This window comes from Symphalangus syndactylus, chromosome 13, assembly GCF_028878055.3.
Source record: "Symphalangus syndactylus isolate Jambi chromosome 13, NHGRI_mSymSyn1-v2.1_pri, whole genome shotgun sequence".
In the NCBI taxonomy this organism is placed as follows: Eukaryota; Metazoa; Chordata; class Mammalia; order Primates; family Hylobatidae; genus Symphalangus; species Symphalangus syndactylus.
In genome coordinates, this window is record NC_072435.2 from 104311900 (window position 1) to 104331777 (window position 19878).

Genomic DNA, 19878 nt, shown 5'->3' on the forward strand with positions numbered 1-19878 from the left:
AGAAAATAGTTTTCTCCCTAAGGAAAGCTGAGATGGGGAGAACATATGCTCAGAAACAGATAGTTTTGCCACCAAAATTGTTAGTAGCGGGGAGGAGCTAGTATTTGCAACGTGGGGTGCAAAGCAGCTCCCTCCATGTCTGCCTGCATACATAAATCCTTATGAGAATAGGTGGCAATTTCTTTTATTCAAACAAATGCTCTCTAGTTTCTGCTTTGTGCGAGCCTCAACTGTGCTCAATCCTGGAATACAGATGACAGGCAAAACAGTCAGCTGGCTTCTTTCAAATGAAGTCAGGCCTTCATGAGGGATGGAGAAACTGGGCTTGCATCCCAGATAGGGGCTTCTATTAATCCCTATTAATGTTGGAACTGAATTGCATGTGCTGGGAGGCAGCAGAAAGGATTGCTGTGAACATGAACTTTGGAATTAGATAGCTCTGGGTTCCAAGTCCAGCCCTCCCACTAATTAGCTGTGTGACCCTGGGTAAGTCATTCAACCTCTCTGAACCACATTTCCTTGCCTGGAAAGTGAGGACTGTTCATGCAACATGTTGGAGCCCCTATTATGTTCCAATTAATGTTTGCTATTATTTTTATTTTATTTTACTTTTTTAAGATGGAGTCTCGATCTATTGTCCAGGTTGGAGTGCGGTGGCGTGATCTCGGCTCACTGCAACCTCTACCTCCTGGGTTCAAGTGATTCTCATGCCTCAGCCTCCTGAGTAGCTGGGATTACAGGCATGCACCACCACACCTGGCTAATTTTTCTTTTTTTTTTTTTTGAGACAGAGTTTCACTCTTGTTGCCCAGGCTGGAATACAATGGCACGATCTTGGCTTACTGCAACCTGCGCCTCCCGGGTTCAAGTGATTCTCCTGACTCAGCCTCCCGAGTAGCTGGATTGCAGGTGCCTGCCACCACACCAGGCTAATTTTTGTATTTTTAGTAGAGACAGGGTTTCACCATGTTGGCCAGGCTGGTCTCGAACTCCTGACCCCAGGTGATCCACCCGCCTGGGCCTCCCAAAGTGCTGGGATCACAGGTGTGAGACACTATGCCTGTGCCTGGCTAATTTTTGTATTTTTAGTTGAAACGAGGTTTCGCCACGTTAACCAGCTGGTCTAGAACTCTTGACCCTCAAGTGATCCTCCCACCTTGGCCTCCCAAAGTGCTGGGATTACAGGCATGAGCCACCACGCCCAGCCAAATGTTTGCAAATATTTTTATGACTACTCAGAACCCTACCATTTTTCATTTGTTCTTCCCAAAATCTCTGCCTGGGACACTGTGGTCAATTGCAAAAATAGCCACAAATTATTCTCCTGTATGGAGCCCTGTGGTGTTGCCTTCTACCCTAACTCTGGCCTGGACCATGGGCCATACCTTGGCCGAAGAGATATCAGTGAATGTGACACAAACAGGAGTTTAAAAAGAGCTTACATATGGAGCTTGCTATCTCTTGCTACACTTGAATCCCAGCCACTAATTGAAGAAGCTCAGGCTCTTCTGCTGGAGGATGAGAGTCCCAAGGCCCAGGCATACCCCATCACCCCAGCCCGTAGCTGTCAACCACCAGACATGTGAGGGAGGCCCCTAGACCACCCAGACATGAGCTAACATTCCAGCTGACACACTCACAGCCAAGCCAGACGCCAGAATGGTGAGCTACATAAATGCTATTGTTTTAAGCCACAAACACCTGGGGATGGTTTGTTAGACAGCAATAGATAACGAATACAAATACGTAATCTTCCCACTTTAAGGATGAAGAAACTGAGGCTCAAAGAGGCTTGGCCAAGACCACAGAGCCAACACCCAATGTCCTTCCCTCTACCAGGCAGTGGGCTCCCCTCTGCCATCTCCAGCCACCTGAAGCAGGGCCCAGCACGAATGAGACAGCTGGCAGAGTGAGAGCTGTGCTCACCACCTCAGCTCAGTGGCCCCCTGGGAGACCCGGGCCGTGACCTTGGCCTCATTACTGCGTCGGACCTGTAATCAGATGCTTAGAAGGTCTGCAGAGATCCACCCAGCCTGGATCATGGGGTAGAGACCCGCACGGCAAGCTGGAGGATGGAGCCTCTTTGAAATCGCACCATTCACTGGGGGACTCTCAAGGGTTCATCACACTCCACTGGGTCCTGGCCATCTGCTCTGTCCATTTGATGGCCAGCAAAGGGGGCTAGGGTTATATGACCTTTCTAAAATATGTATGAATAAAAAAAACACTTTCTTTAGACAAGACAGAATAAGAATAGCAAAAATTACCCAGCAGCTCCCTTTACCGAGCATGCCCTGCATTGGAGACACTTAGGTCACCACTGTACACCCATTGTCCTTTTTATCCTCCCCCAACCCCCACTGGGTGGAATATAAAGCTGCAGAGACAGCCAGGCACAGTGGCTCACACCTGTAATCCAGCACTTTGGGAGGCTGAGGCGGGCAGATCACCTGAGTTCAGGAGTTTGAGACCAGCCTGACCAACACAGCGAAACCCCATCTCTACTAAAAATAAAAAACAATTAGCTGGGTGTGGTGGTACATGCCTGTAATCCCAGCTACTCTGGAGGGTGAGGCACGAGAATTGCTTGAACCTGGGAGGCGGAGGTTGCAGTGAGCCAAGATCGTGCCACTGCACTCCAGTCTGGGAGACAGAGCAAGACTCTATCTCAAAAAAATAAAAAATAAATAAAGCCTCAGAGTTAAAAGTGAAGAGCACTGATTGAGAACTCAGGCTGCCTGGGTTTAAATCCTGGCTCGGCTATTTACCAGCAAGTGATTTGACTTCCCTGTGTCACATCTTTCTCATCTGTAAAATGGGGATATAACAGTAGCACCTAGTTCATGGGGCGGTTATGAAGAGTAAGGAAGCTAGTGAATGTGAATTACTTCCCGGGTGCAGTGGCTCACGCCTGTAATCCCAGCACTTTGGGAGGCTAAGGTGGGCGGATCACTTGAGGTTGGGAGTTTGAGACCAGCCTGACCAACATGGAGAAACCCCATCTCTACTAAAAATACAAAATTAGCCAGGTGTGCTGGCGCATGCCTGTAATCCCAGCTAATTGGGAGGCTGAGGCAGGAGAATCGCTTGAACCCGGGAGGAGGAGGTTGAAGTGAGCCGAGATTGTGCCATTGCACTCCAGCCTGGGCAACAAGAGCAAAACTCTGTCTCAAAAAAAAAAAAATAGTGAATTACTTAAAACAAGATCTGGCACACAGCTGACCCTCAGTGGATGCTAGCTGTCATCATTAACATGATTTTACAGATGAGGAAACTGAGGCTCAAAGAGGTGACTTCACTGATAAATTTCACTTAGCTAAGTCAGTGGTAGAGCTGAATTTTGCACCCTGGTCTGACAGATACTTTTTTTTTTTTTTTTTTAAAGAGATGGGGTCGGCCGGGCGCAGTGGCTCACGCTTGTAATCCCAGCACTTTGGGAGGCCGAGGCGGGTGGATCACGAGGTCAGGAGATCGAGACCACGGTGAAACCCCATCTCTACTAAAAATACAAAAAATTAGCCGGGCGTGGTGGCGGGCGCCTGTAGTCCCAGCTACTCGGAGAGGCTGAGGCAGGAGAATGGCGTGAACCCCGGAGGCGGAAGTTGCAGTGAGCCGAGATTGCGCCACTGCACTCCAGCCTGGGCGACAGAGCGAGACTCCATCTCAAAAAAAAAAAAAAAAAAAGAGATGGGGTCTTGCTATGTTGCCCAGGCTATAGTGCAGTGGCTATTCCCAGGTACAATCACAGCACACTGCAGCCTCAAACTCCTGGGCTCAAGCAACTTTCCTGCCTCACCCTCCCCAGTAGCTGGGACTACAGGTGTCTACCACTGCACCTGTCTCATTTGGTCTGACAGGCTTTTTATTTGGTTTTTATTTTTTAGAGGTGGGATCTCACTGTGCTGCACAGGCTGATCTCCAACTCCTGGCCTCAAGCAATCCTCCCACCTTGGTCTCCCCAAGTGTTGGGATTACAGGCATGAGCCACTGTTCCTGGCCTGGTCTAATAGACTCTTAATTACAACCCCATGGCTTCTGGAAGTTCCAGGACTATCTGTCCACAGCACAGGATCCTGTCTCTGCAGGCCAGAGTTTCTGCACTAAAGTCAAATGAGGATTTCCTCTTTAAGGTCCTGGCTATACAAATGTATTGCAGTCTGATTTCTCGGAAATCACATCCAGGCCTTAAAACCCATGTAAAGGGCCGGGCATGGTGGCTCATGCCTGTAATACCAGCACTTTGGGAGGCTGAGGCAGGCAGATCACGAGGTCAGGAGATTGAGACCATCCTGGCCAACATGGTGAAACCCTATCTCTACTAAAAATACAAAAATTAGCCAGGCGTGGTGGTGGGTGCCTGTAGTCCCAGCTACTCAGGAGGCTGAGGCAGGAGAATTGCTTGAACTCAGGAGACAGAGGCTGCAGTGAGCCAAGATCGCACCGCTGCACTCCATCCTGGCGACAGAGCGAGACTCTGTCTCAAAACAAAAAAAAAACCCTATGTAAAGACTTTTGCTACATTTATCACACTGTGTTGCAATTATTTGCTCTTCTGATTGTCTTTCCTACTAATACAAATGCTACCTGTGTGCTAAGCATCCGTATATATACATTGCCCCGTCTAATCTGCACCAACACCCAGCAAGGTATATCGATTAGACCTATTCTACAGATCAAGAAACTGAGGCTCAGAGTGGTGAAGGCATTTGATCCCCAGAATGCAGCTGAAGTTCAAAGATGGGTCTAATTTTGTCACATGAGCCCATCCAGCACACCACAGGACATTTTCCTGCTAACAATAATAAACTCAGCAGTTGTTAAACACATGCCACGTGCTAGGCCAGGTACTAAGTGTTTCACATGCATAGCTCATGTTTCCTCAAAACATCCCAAATAGAGACAATTATTCTCCCCTTTTAAAAGAGGCTGGGCATGATGGCTCGTACCTGTAATCCCAGCATTTTGGGAGGCCAAGGCAGGAGGATTTCGTGAGCTCAGGAGTTCAAGACCAGCCTGGGTAACATAGCAAGACCTTGCCTCTATTAAAAATTTTAAAATTAAAAAGAAAAGTTGAGTGTGTTGGTACATGCCTATAGTCTCAGCTGCTTGGGAGGCTGAGGCAGGAGGATCACTTGAACTGGAGAGATGAAGGCTGCAGTGAGCTGTGATTGCACTACTGCCCTCCAGCCTAGGCAACAGAATGAGATCCTGTCTCAAAACAACAACAACAACACAACTCCCCCAACACATACACACACACACACACACACACACACACACAAAGATAAAACTGGTTGGGCACAGTGGCTCTTGTGTAGTCCCAGCACTTTGGGAGGCCAAGGCAGGCAGATTGCCTGAGCTCTGGAGTTCAAGACTTGCCTGGGTAACATGGCAGGAACTCATCTTTACAAAAAAAAATACAAAAATTAGCCGGGCATGCTGGTGTGAGCCTGTGGTCCCAGCTACATGGAAGGCTGAGGTGGGAGGATCACTGAGCTCGGGAAGTCGAGGCTGCAGTGAGCCGTGATCGCGCCACTACACTCCAGCCTGGATGAAAGATGAGACCCTGTCTCAAAAATAAAAAATAAAGAGAGAGAGAGAGAGAGAGAGAAAACTAAGGCTCAGAGAGGTCCAGGAACCTATCCAGGGTCACACAGCTTTTAGAAGATGCCGCTGGGATTTTTTTTTTTTTTTTTTTTTTGAGACAGAGTCTCGCTCTGTCACCCAGGCTGGAGTGCAGTGGTGCAATTTCAGCTCACTGCAACCTCTACCTCTACCTCCCAGGTTCAAGTGATTCTCGTGCCTCAGCCTCCTGAGTAGCTGGGATTACAGGTGCACATCACTACATGCAGCTGGGATTTGAACCTGCTTCAAACTACAACATCTGTGGACTTTTTACTCCATTTACTGCCTCTGTAAACAACCTCAAGTGCAGGGACCACTATGATTTCCATTCCATTTGAATTTTCCCAAAGCCCAACAGGGTTCACCAGGTGATGAAATATTTACTGGGCATATTAGTGATGAAAGGAATGGAGCCCTGGATATGTCTCTATGTGCTCATGCGGGTTCCCTGGGTCTGCACATCACATGGGGCATCTGTTCAGTACATGAGCCATGAAAATGGAAGCTGACTTCCTCATTATAACCCTTATTCTGGTTGTATGGCCTCTGATGAAGTATTACTTCTTTCTTTCTTTCTTTCTTTCTTTTTTTGAAACGCAGTCTCACTCTGTTGCCCAGGCTGGAGTCCAATAGCATGATCTTGGTTCACTGCAGCCTCCGCCTCCCAGGTTCAAGCAATTCTACCACCTCAGCCTCCCCAGTAGCTGGGATTACAGTCACACACCACCACACCCAGATAATTTTTGTATTTTTTTTTTTTTTTTTTTGAGATGAAGTCTCGCTCTGTTGCCCAGGCTGGAGTGCAGTGGTGTGATCTCAGCTTACTGCAACCTCTGCCTCCCGGGTTCAAGTGATTCTCCTGCCTCAGCCTCCTGAGTAGCTCGGATTACAGGTGTGCAACACCATGCCTGGCTAATTTTTGTATTTTTAGTAGAGACAGGCTTTCACCGTGTTGGTCAGGCTGGTCTCGAACTCCTGACCTCATGATCTGCCTGCCTCGGCCTCCCAAAGTGCTGGGATTACAGGTGTGAGAGCCACTGTGCCCGGCCTTAATTTATGTATTTTTAGTAGAGACAGGATTTCACCATGTTGGCAAGGCTGGTCTCGAACTCCTGGCCTCAGGTGATCTGCATGCCTCAGCCTCCCAAAAGTGCTGGGATTACAGGTGTGAGCCACCATGCTCAGCCGAAGTATTATTTAATAAGCCAGCTGTTTGTTTTTTTTTTTTTTTCAGAGATGGGGTCTCGCTATGTTGCCCAGGATGGTCTCAAATTCCTGGGCTCAAGTGATCCTCCCACCTCAACCTCCCAAAGTGCCTGGATTGCAAGCATGAGCCACCGCCCGGCCCAAGCCAGCTGTTTTTGCTTACACTCCTTTAAAAGCTTTTGAGGATCCAGAGAAACCAAAGAGCAATGAACTTATAACAGGCTGAACTTTCTCTGCTGCCCGGCTTTGGCTATTAGATGGTTTAGCTGGGCGCAAGTAACAAACTGTGAATATCCTGCCCTGGAAGGTTCACAGCCACAAATAAAAAACAAATCTTTCTATGGGAATAGCCAGGAAAGGGCTGTTGGTCACACATGGGGCTTTGAAAACACATCTCACATCCCCAGAGCTGACAGGAACTGCTATCAGGAGATCACCTTAGATCATGCAGGCCAATTACATGTCAGAATAAGAACGGACAATCTTTTTTTTTTTTTTTTTTTTTTTTTTTTTTTTTTGAGACAGAGTCTCGCTCTGTCGCCCAGGCTGGAGTGCAGTGGCGCGATCTCGGCTCACTGCAAGCTCCGCATCCCGGGTTCACGCCATTCTCCTGCCTCAGCCTCTCCGAGTAGCTGGGACTACAGGCGCCCGCCACCACGCCCGGCTAATTTTTTGTATTTTTAGTAGAGACGGGGTTTCACCGTGGTCTCGATCTCCTGACCTCGTGATCCGCCCGCCTCGGCCTCCCAAAGTGCTGGGATTACAAGCGTGAGCCACCGCGCCCGGCCAAGAACGGACAATCTTGCCAGGTGCAGCAGCTTAAGCCTGTAAACCTAATACTTTGGGAGGCCAAGATGGGAGGATCACTTGAGCCCATGAGGTTGAGGCTGCAGTGAGCCGTGATCACTCCACCACGGGTGACAGAGCAAGACCCTGCTCAAATACAACAATAACAACACAAAAGGAGAAAACAAAAAAATAAGTGACAATCTGGTGATGTGAAAAGAGAAGTGGCCGGGCGTGGTGGCTCACATTTGTAATCCCAGCACATTGGGAGGTCGAGGCAGGCAGATGGCTTGAGTCCAGGAGTTCGAGACCAGCCTGGGCAACATGGTGAAACCCCATCTCTACTAAAAATACAAAAAACTAGCCAGGCATGATGGTACATGACTGTAGTCCCAGCTACTCAGGAGGTTAACATGGGAGAATCATCTGAGTCCGGGAGTTAGAGGCTGCAGTGAGCCGAGATCGTAGTACCACTGCACTCCAGCCTGGGCAACCAGAGCGAGATTCTATCTAAAAATAAAAAAAGGAAAATAAAAGAAAAGGGAAGAAAAAATGGAATTCTAGATCATGAATCTTAAGAATGCTCTGGTCTTTGATCTAGTATTACTGGCTCCACTGCTATGGGACAAATCGCTCAGAACATATTGGCCTAAAACACCAAAGTCATTGATTACCTCTTATCTCCTGTGGGTTAGGAATTTGGGAGCAGCCTAGCTGTGTGGCTCTGGTTGAAGGTCTCTCGTGAGTCTGCAATCGGATGAAGGCTTGACTGAGATCTCACGTCCACTTCCAAGGCATTTCACCCACATGGCTGACAAACCGGTGCTGGCTATTGGCAGGAAGCCTCAGCTCCTTGTCAGGTGGGCGTCTCCACAGGCTGTTGGGGTGTCCTCAGCACAGCAGCTGGCTTCTCACAGATTAAGCGATTCAAGAAACTCAAGGGAGAAGCTGCAATGCCTTTAATGACCCAGCCTTGAAAGTCACACGGGGTCACTTCTGCTATATTCTTTTTTTTTTTTTTTTTTTTTTGAGACGGAGTTTCGCTCTTGTTGCCCAGGCTGGAGTGCAATGGCACGATCTTGGCTCACTGCAACCTCCACCTTCCAGGTTCAAGCAATTCCCCTGCCTCAGCCTCCTGAGTAGCTGGGATTACAGGCACGTGCCACCACGCCCGGCTAATTTTGCATTTTTAGTAGAGATGGGGTTTCTCCATGTTAGTCAGGCTGGTCTGGAACTCCCGACCTCAGGTGATCTGCCCACCTCAGCCTCCCAAAGTGTTGGGATTACAGGCATAAGCCACTGTGCCTGGCCGCTTCTGCCATATTCTATTGTCTACTCGGGCTGTCCTGGTTCAGGGTAGAAGGCGACTGCACGGGGGCAGTGTCTTAGTCGTTTGTAGCTGCCATAACAGAATATTGCAGGCTGAATGGCTTAAACAACAGGAATTTATTGCTCCCAGCTTTGGAACATGGAAGTTTGAGATCAAGGTGCCAGCATGGTTGGGTTCTGGTGAGGGACCTCTTCCTGGCGTAAAGATGGCCGCCTTCTCATTGTGTCCTCACATGGTGGAGAGAGTGAGGTCTGGCCTCTTCAGCCTCTTACAAGGGCACTAATTCCATCATGGGGACTCTATCCTCATGATCTCCTCAAACCCTATTACCTCCAAATCCACCACATTAGGGGTTAGGGCTTCAGTGAGAAGACACAGAAGCATTTGGTGCATAGCAGGCATGAGTACAAGAAGACATGGGTTGTTGGGGCCATCTTGGAGGTACATTGCCAGTTCTGAGAATCCGGCCTAAGGATGGACAGCAGGTGCTACCAATGTTTTAGGCACAAAGATGTTCATTACAGCATTATTTCTAATAGTAAGAAATTTGAGACATCTATATGAGATTGGCTGAGTTAACTCTAGCACAGCCGTGCAATGGAATAATGGATATATCCATGCAGATGTCCAGATAAAGGACCGGGAAGACATCACCACACTTTGAGCAATGATTATTTCTGTGGCTGGGCATGTGATTGAGTAGTATATGTAGAAAACTGAGGCTCACGGAGTCCCAGTGTGGGACCAAATGCAGGAAGGAAAGAAGTAGGTTCTTATTAATAAATCTATTCTGCCAGAGTTGCGTTCTCCTTAACCCCCTAGAGAATGGAAGCTGGGGGGCTGGGCGCAGTGGTCCATGCCTATAGTCCCAGCACTTTGGGAGGCTGAGGTGGGCGGATCACCTGATATCAGGAGCTCAAAATCAGCCTGACCAACATAGTAAATCCCCGTTTCCACTAAAAATACGAAAATTAGCTGGACATGGTGGCTCATGTCTGTAATCCCAGCTACTCAGGAGGCTGAGGCAGGAGAATTGCTTGAACCCAGGAGGCGGAGGTTGCAGTGAGCCAAGATCACACCACTGCATTCCAGCCTGGGTGACAAAGAAAGACTTCATGTCAAAAAAAAAAAGAAAGAAAGAAAGAAAATGGAAGCTGGGCATTTAGCTTCTGAATACCCACATAACTAAAACATCCCTTTAACCAAACTGTGTCTTTTCAAATCAGAGGCTTAGCAGCCACCAATGGGGTTTGATTCTAAGCAATAGCCTGTCCAGCTAGATGCCAGGGATTGACTCTCATCCACCTCTCTAATCCTCTCTGTCACTTACACTGATTAGGACACTGAGCACTCCAGACAAGGAAAGACCATGGGAGGCCAGGCACGGTGGCTCACGCCTGCAATCCCAGCACTTTGGGAGCCCGAGGCAAGTGGATCACGAGGTCAGGAGATCAAGACCATCCTGGCCAACATGGTGAAGCCCGTCTCTACTAAAAATACAAAAATTAGCCGGGCATGGTGGCAGGCGCATGTAATCCCAGCTACTCGGGAGGAGGCTAAGGCAGGAGAATTGCTTGAACCTGGGAGGCAGAGGTTGCAGTGACCCGAGATCGCACCACTGCACTCCAGCCTGGGCAACAGAGCGTGACAAGGAAGGAAGGAAGGAAGGAAGGAAGGAAGGAAGGAAGGAAGGAAGGAAGGAAGGAGGGAGGGAGGGAGGGAGGGCGGGCGAGCCATGGGCTACCCCTTCTGTTGATGATAAACAGGTGTTCATCCTCTTCCTTCTTCCCCTCCCCCAGTTCAGTGGGAAATCACCAGCCATTTTTCTTGACCTCAGCACATTCGTTATCCAGGGATTGCAAAGAAAAGGAGACCATTTCTGGAAGAAATATATGGCTCCATCTGTCCCTGTTTCCCTAAGGCTCCTAAGTTTCAAAAAGCTTTTTGCAGATGAAAATACAGGTTTGTCTCTCCTTCCTTCTTGTCTTTTCTTTCTCTCTCTTTCTTTCTTTCTTTCCTTTCTTTCTTAGATGGAGTCTCACTCTGTTGCCCAGGCTGGAGTGCAGTGGTAGGATCTCGGCTCACTGCAACCTCTACCTCCCAGATTCAAGTGATTCTCGTGCCTCAGCCTCCCGAGTACCTGGGATTACAGGTGCCTGACACCACGCCTGGCTAAGTTTTGTATTTTTGGTAGAGACAGGGTTTCACCATGTTGGTCAGGCTGGTCTCAAACTCCTGACCTTCAGTGATTCGCCTGCCTTGGCCTCCCAAAGTGCTGGGATTATAGGCGTGAGCCATTGCAGCTGGCTGAAAATAGAGGTTTCTTCCAGCCAGACTGCTGCAGTCCCTGCAGACCCAATGGCATCCTTTTCTGGGGTTTAGGACAATTACATCCCTAAGGAAGAACAGGCTGATCAGCTGATAGAATGGGATGCTAACTTTCCCCCCACTTCAGTCAGCAAGCCGGATGTGACAGAATAACAAGCCTTTCTGCTATGATTTTAACACTAATAAAGTAGTTTGACAGATGGGCACAAGCTGTGGTGACAAACAGATCCTGCTTTGACTTCCATCTCTGCCAAAGCTGTACTGTGTGGCCCTGGGCAAGTCACTTCACCTCTCTGTGCCCCCATTTGCTAACCTTAAAAAGGAAAGAGTAATACGGCCTACCTCTCACGGTTGCTGCAAGAGTTAATGAGATAACATTTAAATGCTTAGCAAGATATATAACCTAATAAGAGCATTAAAAATAGTTGCCACAATTACTATATTATTGCAAATTCAGAAGACATCCTATTGGGGAAGGAGATGACGGCAGGATGTAAATGCTGTAAATCTGAAAATACCGCAGTACTGTGAGTGGCTTCCCTGGCTCATGCTCTCTGGCTAAATTATTTCCACTTGGGAATTTTGGTGCTTCTTTTTTATCATATCATGGTTTTGTTTTTGTTTTTACTATTATTATTTTTTTGACATGGAGTCTTGCTCTGTTGCCCAGGCTGGAGTACAGTGGCACGATCTCGGCTTACTGCAACCTCCGCCTCCCAGGTTCAAGCAATTCCCCTGTCTCAGCCTCCCGAGTAGCTGGGATTACAGGCATGTGCCACCACACCCGGCTAATTGTTGTAATTTTGGTAGAGGTGGGGTTTCACCATGTTGGCCAGGCTGATCTCAAACCCCTGACCTCGAGTGATCCACCCGCCTCGGCCTCCTAAAGTGCTGGGATTACAGGCGTGAGCCACTGCACCCAGTCACTTTGTGGTTTGTTTATCCAGAAAGGAGGAAAAAGTCAGGCACGGTGGCTCACACCTGTAATCCCAGCACTTTGGGAGGCCAAGGTGAGCGGATCACTCAAGGTCAGGGGTTCGAGGCCAGCCTGGCCAACATGGCGAAACCCCTGTCTCTATTAAAAATACAAAAAAAAGTAGCTAGGCATGGTGGCAAATGCCTGTAATCCCAGCTACTCAAGAGGCTGAGGCAGGAGAATCACTTGAGCCCGGAAGGCAGAGGTTGCAGTGAACAGAGATCTCAGCACTGCACTCCAGCCTGGGCGACAGAGCGAGAGTCTGTCTAACAAAACAACAACAACAACAACAAAATAGAAAGGAGGAAAAGCATGGGGACTAACCCGGGAGCAGAGCCTAAGGCACCAGATTCAAAACCAGACCCTGCTGGCCTGGATGAAGTCTTTGTGCACATTAGGAAAAGCTGCTCAGTGTGACTGTGGGGAAACTGCTGAGGCACGCTGGGCCTCAGTTTCTTCATCTCTGAAATGGGGATAAATAAGAAGATTCCACCTCACTGGGATATTCAGAAGATCACTGTACGAACTGGTGCACACTCTCAAGCATGCTGGGTTTTTGTTAGTTGGTTGGTTGGTTGTTTTTTTTTTCGAGACAGAGTCTCACTCTGTTGCCCAGGCTGGAGTGCAGTGGCATGATCATGGCTCACTGCTGCCTGGACCTTCTGGGTTCAAGTGATCCTCCTGCCTCAGCCTCCTGAGTAGCTGGGACTGCAGGTGTGTGCCACTACGCTTTTGTATTTTTTGTAGAGAAGTGGTTTCACCCTGTCGCTCAGGCTGGTCTCGAATTCCTGGACTCAACTGATCCTCCCACCATGGCCTCCTAAAGTGCTGAGATGACAGGTGTGAGCTACCTCAGCCTACAAGCATGTTACAAATACCATTTATGAGCTGATCTTTCCCTTAGGGCAACACCCCCGACACACACACATTTTCTGTGAACAAGGTCAAATCTTTTCCATCTCAAGGGAAAAATTATCTCCCATAATCTTGCATCAGCCTTCAGTACCAGCCTTAACCCCTTCACCAGCAAACTTTTCAAGAGTTGTAGCCCACTCGCTGCCTTCTCTTCGCTTCTGCTTCAGCTCTTTCTCTCTCCCCACCCTGAATCTTCTCTTTCCAAGGTCACTGACAAATTCCTAGGGCTGGATCCAGGGCCTCCCAGTCCAGGTTTACAGGCCTGCCTGGTGACCCTGACATGGCACTGTTCTCTGCTGCCTTCACTCTTTCTCCTTCTGGCCACCTCTCCAATGTTCATGTCTCCAGGGCCCTTCCCCCTGCCCCTTCTTCTTGCAGTTTCATTCTCTCCTGGGCAGGCCCATGCATTCCCAAATCTGCTGGGCCCACACCTCCAGGGCTGAGCAGCCAGTGGCCTCCCAGACATCTCCATGTGGCAGTTCCACAGGCCCCTCAGGTGGGAGCTTATCCCCGTCCTGACACCTGACTTCCCTCCTGCGTTCCCATTTCAGGAAAACACCCCACTGTCCACTCAGCTGCCCAACAGACCGAGGTGCTTCCCTCATCCTTCACCAGTCACCAAGGCCCATCAATTTAGGCCGGGCGCGGTGGATCACGCCTGTAATCCCAGCACTTTGGGAGGCCGAGGTGGGTGGATCACGAGGTCAAGAGATTGAGACCATCCTGGCCAACATGGTGAAACCTCATCTGTACTAAAAATACAAAAATTAGCTGTGCGTGGTGGTGCAAGCCTGTAGTCCTAGCTACTTGGGAGGCTGAGGCAGGAGAATCGCTTGAACCCGGAAGGCAGAGGTTGCAGTGAGCTGAGATCGCGCCACTGCACTCCAGCCTGGCGACAGAGCAAGACTCTGTCCCAAAAAACAAACAACAAGAACAACAACAACAAATTTAGCCTTCTGAAGTTCTCTTGCCATCATCCTCTCACCTCCATCCCACCATCCCACTCTAATCCAGGCCATTCATCCATTCAGTGGTCTTTCATTGTGTACCTACTCTGTTCTAGGGACCATGCAAGGCACTGGGCACGTACATCTCTCCCTGAATCCTTGGAACCCATCCTCACTGGTCTCCTCCACAAAACACTTCCCACCCAGAACCCTGGGTGAACTCTAGCACTGTGCTGTCTATAGAACTTTCTGCAATGCTGGAAATGTCCTCTATCTGTGCTGTCCAATAGGGCAGCCACAAGTAGCCATTGAGCACTTAAAACAGGGCAAGTGTGACAAGGGAACAGAATTTCTCATTTAGTTTTATTTAAATTAATTTATTTAATTAACTGTTTTAATATTTAATTTATTTAAATTATTTTCGTTTTATTTAAATCTATTTAACTAGTGGCTGCCATATGGGACAGTGCAGCTCTAGAGAGAAAAGCTGACCACACCCTTTTGCAGTTTGCAACCCCACCTTGGCTCCCCAGAGCCCTCAGGGTCAAGTCCAATGACCTACAAGGCCTGGCATGGTCTGCGTCCCACCCACTGCCCCACCTGGCTCTCCACCTGTGACACTGGCTGCTTAGAGTTTGTGGAAGCCAGGGCACTCACCTCTACCTCCGGGCCTTTGCACTAGTTCTTTTTTTTTTTTTTTTTTTGAGACTGAGTCTCGCTCTGTCTCCCAGGCTAGAGTGCAGTGGCACGATCTCAGCTCACTGCAAACTCCACCTCCTGGGTTCAAGCAATTCTCATGTCTCAGCCTCATGAGTAGCTGGGATTACAGACGCCTGCCACCACGCCTGGCTAATTTTTGTACTTTTAGTAGAGATGGGGTTTCCCCATGTTGGCTAGGCTGGTCTCGAACTCCTGAACCTCAAGTGATCCGCCTGCCTCGGCCTCCCAAAGTGCTGGGATACAGGCGTGAGGTGAACCACCACACCTGGCCCACCAGGTCTTCTTTTTTTTTTTTTTTTTTTTTGAGATGGAGTCTTGCTCTGTCGCCAGGCTGGAGTGCAGTGGTGTGATCTCGGCTCACTGCAACCTCTGCCTCCTGGGTCCAAGTGATTCTCCTGCCTCAGCCTCCCAAGTAGCTAGGACTACAGGCTTGCACCACCACGCCCAGCTAATTTTTTTTTTCCTATTAGTAGAGATGGGTTTCACATTGTGGCCAGGATGGTCTCCATCTCTTGACCTTGTGATCCGCCCACCTCTGCCTCCCAGAGTGCTGGGATTACAGGCATGAGCCACCGCACCTGGCCTCGCCCATCAGTTCTTTAGTCTGGTAGGAACACTCCCACACCCAATTCCCCACACAACCCCCATTTCTTCTTGCTCTTTCATGCCCAATTCAGGGGTCCCTGTTGGACTTCTGTGATGGGGGCCCTCCTCCGTTCCATTTGGAAGCTTTGGGTCATGGCATGAGGCTGTACCAGTGATGCCCCGTCCACATTAGCTGAGAGGTGTTCCCCAGGGATCCCCCAAGATCCTTCAGGGCAGTGGCCTCAGAGAGCTGATGGGTGGCACCAACAAGAGCGAGGACCCCTGGCCATTCCTGCTGAGAATCCAGCCTGTGTGGCTTTCATGGAGACGATCTGCATTATTAGTGGAAAAAGCATGGGGCTTTGAAGTCAGACAGGCCTGGAAGGAGGGTGGAGGTTCAAACCCCATTTCTGCAACTTGAACCCACTCACTATAAGCTCAGTTTTTTTTCTTTTCTCTCTCTTTTTGTTATTATTTATTTATTTATTTATTTATTTTTTTTAGACAAGAGTCTTGTTCTGTCTCCCAGGCTGGAGTGCAATGGCGTGATCTCGGCTCACTGCAACTTCCACCTCCTGAGTTCATGCGATTCTCCTGCCTCAGCCTCCAGAGTAGCTGGAATTACAGGTGCCTGCCACCACGCCTGGCTATTGTTTGTATTTTTAGTAGAGATGGGGTTTTACCGTGTTGGCCAGGCTGATCACAAACTCCCAACCTCAAGGGATCCGCCCACCTCGGCTTCCCAAAGTGCTGGGATTACAGGCGTGAGCCATCGTGCCCAGCCTCAGTTTTCATTTCAATAAAATGGGGTAACAGCATTTCCCGGGGTGGATTCTTGTAAGAATTAGATATTGTAACCCTAGAAGTAGCTCCGTAGCTAGTTTTTTTTAGGGAAAGAGAAAAGATTTGTATGGCCCAGATGCTGTCCTTATAATCCCACAGGTGGAGCCCTCCTCCCACAGAAATGAGGTCTTGTCTTCAGTTTTAAGAGTGAAAAACCAAAGTCCAATCCCTTTATCTCTGGTGGCAGAGATAAAGAAACTGAGGGTCAGAGAGGGCCAGGAGTTTGCCAGAAACCACAGGGCAAGTGGACAGCAATACTGAGAATGCAGACCCACGGATGCCCCCCGGGATAACTGTGCCTAGAATCTGTGGGTCCAATGGAGGGAAGAAAGCCCCCGAAAGGCGCTCACCTTTTCGGGTGGGTTTTTCTGCCTTCTTCCTGTTGGACCTTGGGACTGGCGGGTCCCCTCTAGGGGAATCCGAGGCAGAGGCGCATCCTGGAGTCCCCTGGGAGGCGCTCTGGAGCCTGTGCACCTGGAGGCCAGCAGACACGCCGGGCCTGCAGCCGGGACCCTCAGAGCTGGAGAGCTCCAGGAGGTGCAGGCAGCGCGCCACCTCCTCCAGATGGTACACGACGGGGCGTCGCGCCTCCAGGGCCAGGCCGGGCGGGTGGAGGGGGTCCCCAGAGCTCGGGGGAAGTGGCGCGGTGGGCGTCTGCATCTGCCTGAAGGCACCGTGCAGAGGTCCAGCAGGCAGCAGAGCACCCTGTGGGCGTGGTCGCGGGAGGCAGTGCCTGGCACCCCCACCTGGCTCAGAGCGTCCCTGCCCTGCCCCCTGGGGCTGCGGAGGCCACCTCCAGGCCCATTTGCCAGCCCTGAGCGGCTTCTGCGACCTGTGGGGGTGGGGCGAGGGTGACCAGGCTTTCTCTTCCCCTTTCTTTAGAAGTTGCTATGACATCCCAAGCCCAGGAGCTGCTGGCATTGCGTCCTCCTCTCGCCTCTCATCTGGGGGTTGGGGAGACAGACTGAACTCACCAAACCACAGAGCTCGCTGTGCACCCCTGAATGGGCCACTATCTCTTCCTTCATTCAACAGACAGATCTGGGCCTGGGGTCAAGAGCCTCCCTCTTCCCATTGTGTGCTTAGGCAACTCTCTGAGACTCAGTTTTCTCATCTGTAAAATGGGAATGTTAAGAATAATACCATTTTAATAGTGTTTTCAGGATTAATAAGAAAACAACCAAAGTGTTTGGCATCCCAGAGGCCTGCTGCAAAGGGGCTGTTTCTGGTTTTGTTTTGAAACAGGGGTTCGCTCTGTCACCCAGGCTGGAGTGCAGTGGCACCATGCAGCGGCGCGATCTCGGCTCACTGCAGTCTCTGCCTCCCAAGTTCAAGTGATTCTCCTGCCTCAGCTTCCTGAGTAGCTGGAATTACAGGTGTGCTGCATGCCCAGACATTTTTTGGATTTCTAGTAGAGAGGGGGTTTCACCATGTTGGCCAGGCTGGTCTCAAACTCCTGACCTCAAGTGATCTGCCTGCCTTGGCCTTCCAAAGTGCTGGAATTACAGGCATGAGCCACAGCCCCCAGCTGAGGCTGTTTTTGTTGAACCCTTCCTCCACCCCTACCTTCCTGCCCCCTCAGCCCAAGGGAACCCCCTGCCTGGTCCACCCAGGAGCCCATCCCTGCTGAGCTTTGGGTTGAGCAGGGAGAATGGCTAAGGCCGAAGCTGGAACCAGCAAGAGACAGGCTCTGTGACCTTGGACAAGTCATGCCTCTCTCTGGGCCTCAGCTTCCCCATCTATAGAAGACAGGTGCTATACTGCAACAAGTCAGAGGGGCAGCAATGACTGGTACATTTATGGAGCACTTACTGTATGCTTCACGCTTCACCTGCTTCCTAACAACCCTATGAGGCCACCAGCCCCACGGTACAGGAAGCGAGGCTCAAAGAGGTGGAGCGAGGCGTCTACAGTCATACAGCTGTAAGTAGGGCTGGTAAGCTTGAACCCCAGCTCTCCTTTCTGAGTAGCATGTTCCCCTGGGGGCCTTGGGCTAACTTTGGAGGGGCTTCCACCTCCCCAGCCCTCCCTTCCTTCCCAACCTCCATCAGGAGGCGCTCCCCTGGAGGAGCAGCTGCCACTGGCCCCCACCAGGCTTGGCACAGAAGGCCAGGGCTGGGCTGCTGCTCTGCCTCCACCTAGCTGGGAAATGAGATGGCCTGTTGGGGGAGGGCGTTCTGGAAACCTGCCCTGGCTCTCCGGGACTGCACCCAGTAGCCACAGAAATGGAGACTCAGTTCCTTCAGCAATCTGTGCCCCTACTATGTGCCTGGCACTGAGCAAGGTTCTGGGGTGGGGTGGAAAAAATGGGACACCTGTCTGTCCTCCAGGAGCTCACCCTAAGTCACAGAAGCCTGTGTTTATGGAGGATTTACTATGCGGACTGCCTCCTTTAGTTCTTACTACAGCCAAGTAATTGGTGCTAATATTATCCCCAAGTGAAGTATTTGGAAGACGAGGTCCAGAAAGGAAAAGTGATTTGTCCAAGGTCATACAACCCTGGCAGTGTTGGAGCTGAGGTTTGAACCCCAGACAGGCTGACTCCAGGGAGGACCTGAACTGTCTCTCTACAGGGCTGTTCATAGAATACCTACTATGTGCCAGTCATTGTAGGTCCTCTCCAACGCTCCCACAGACTGTACCCCTATTTTGCAGAGAGGGAAACAGAGGCTCAGAGAGGTTAGGTAACTGGGCCAAGACTACACAGCCAGGAAGTGGCAGAGCAAAGATTCAAACTCAGACTTGCCTTATTCCCCAAACTTCTCAGGACCCAAGAGGAGAAAAGAGATCAGCCCTATCATTCATTCATTCAGTCAGTCAGTCAGTCATTCAACAAGTATTTATTGAGCACTTATTATATCAGGTATAGGGCAGACAGCAATCAACCTGACCCAGCCTCTGCCCTCAGGGAGCTCACAGTCCTGGGCATATCCATGGGGTGCTCATACTAAATAGTTATCTCTTCAGCATTTAGGGGAGGGGCTGTCAGGAATAGCTTCCTGGAAGAGGCAGCTCTCAAATTCTGTCTGGGCCATCTAGGTAAGACATGTAACTTCTGAGTTTTTTCATCTGAAAAATAGTAATAATAAGGCTCACCTGGTCCAGTGTGGCTCAAGAAATGTCATCCATGCCTGGTGCAGTGGCTCACATCTGTAAATCCTACCACTTTGGGAGGCCAAAGCAGATGGATCACTTGAGCCCAGAAGCTCAAGACCAGCCTGGGCATCATAGGGGACCCTCACCTCTACAAATAATAATAATAATAAAAATGAGCTGTGTGTGGTGACACATGCCTGTGGTTCTAGTTACTCAGGAGGCTGAGGAAGGAGGATTGCCTGAGCCCAGGAGTTCAAGGCTGCAGTAAGCTGTGATCGTGCCACTGCACTCCAGCCTGGGTGACAGAGCAAAACCATCTGTTAAAAAAGGAAATGGCTGGGCGCGGTGGCTCACGCCTGTAATCTCAGCACTTTGGGAGGTCGAGGCGAGTGGATCACGAGGTGAAGAGTTCAAGACCAGCCTGACCAATATGGTGAAACTCCGTCTCTACTAAAAATACAAAAATTAGCCGAGTGTGGTGGCACGCGTCTGTAGTCCCAGCTACTCGGGAGGCTGAGGCA

At 49.9% G+C, this 19878-nt stretch overlaps 1 protein-coding gene across 1 annotated transcript in view; it reads right to left on the reverse strand.

Annotated features, from left to right (window-relative positions):
* The window catches only part of CORO1C (coronin 1C), a 123192-nt gene extending 106108 nt beyond the window's left edge, over positions 1-17084 (reverse strand). Inside the window, exon 1 of the mRNA XM_063614476.1 lies at positions 16612-17084. Within this exon, the coding sequence (XP_063470546.1) occupies positions 16612-16921 (310 nt within the window). The 5' untranslated portion in view covers positions 16922-17084. The remainder of the gene's footprint in view (positions 1-16611) is intronic.
* Positions 17085-19878: the final 2794 nt, after the last annotated feature.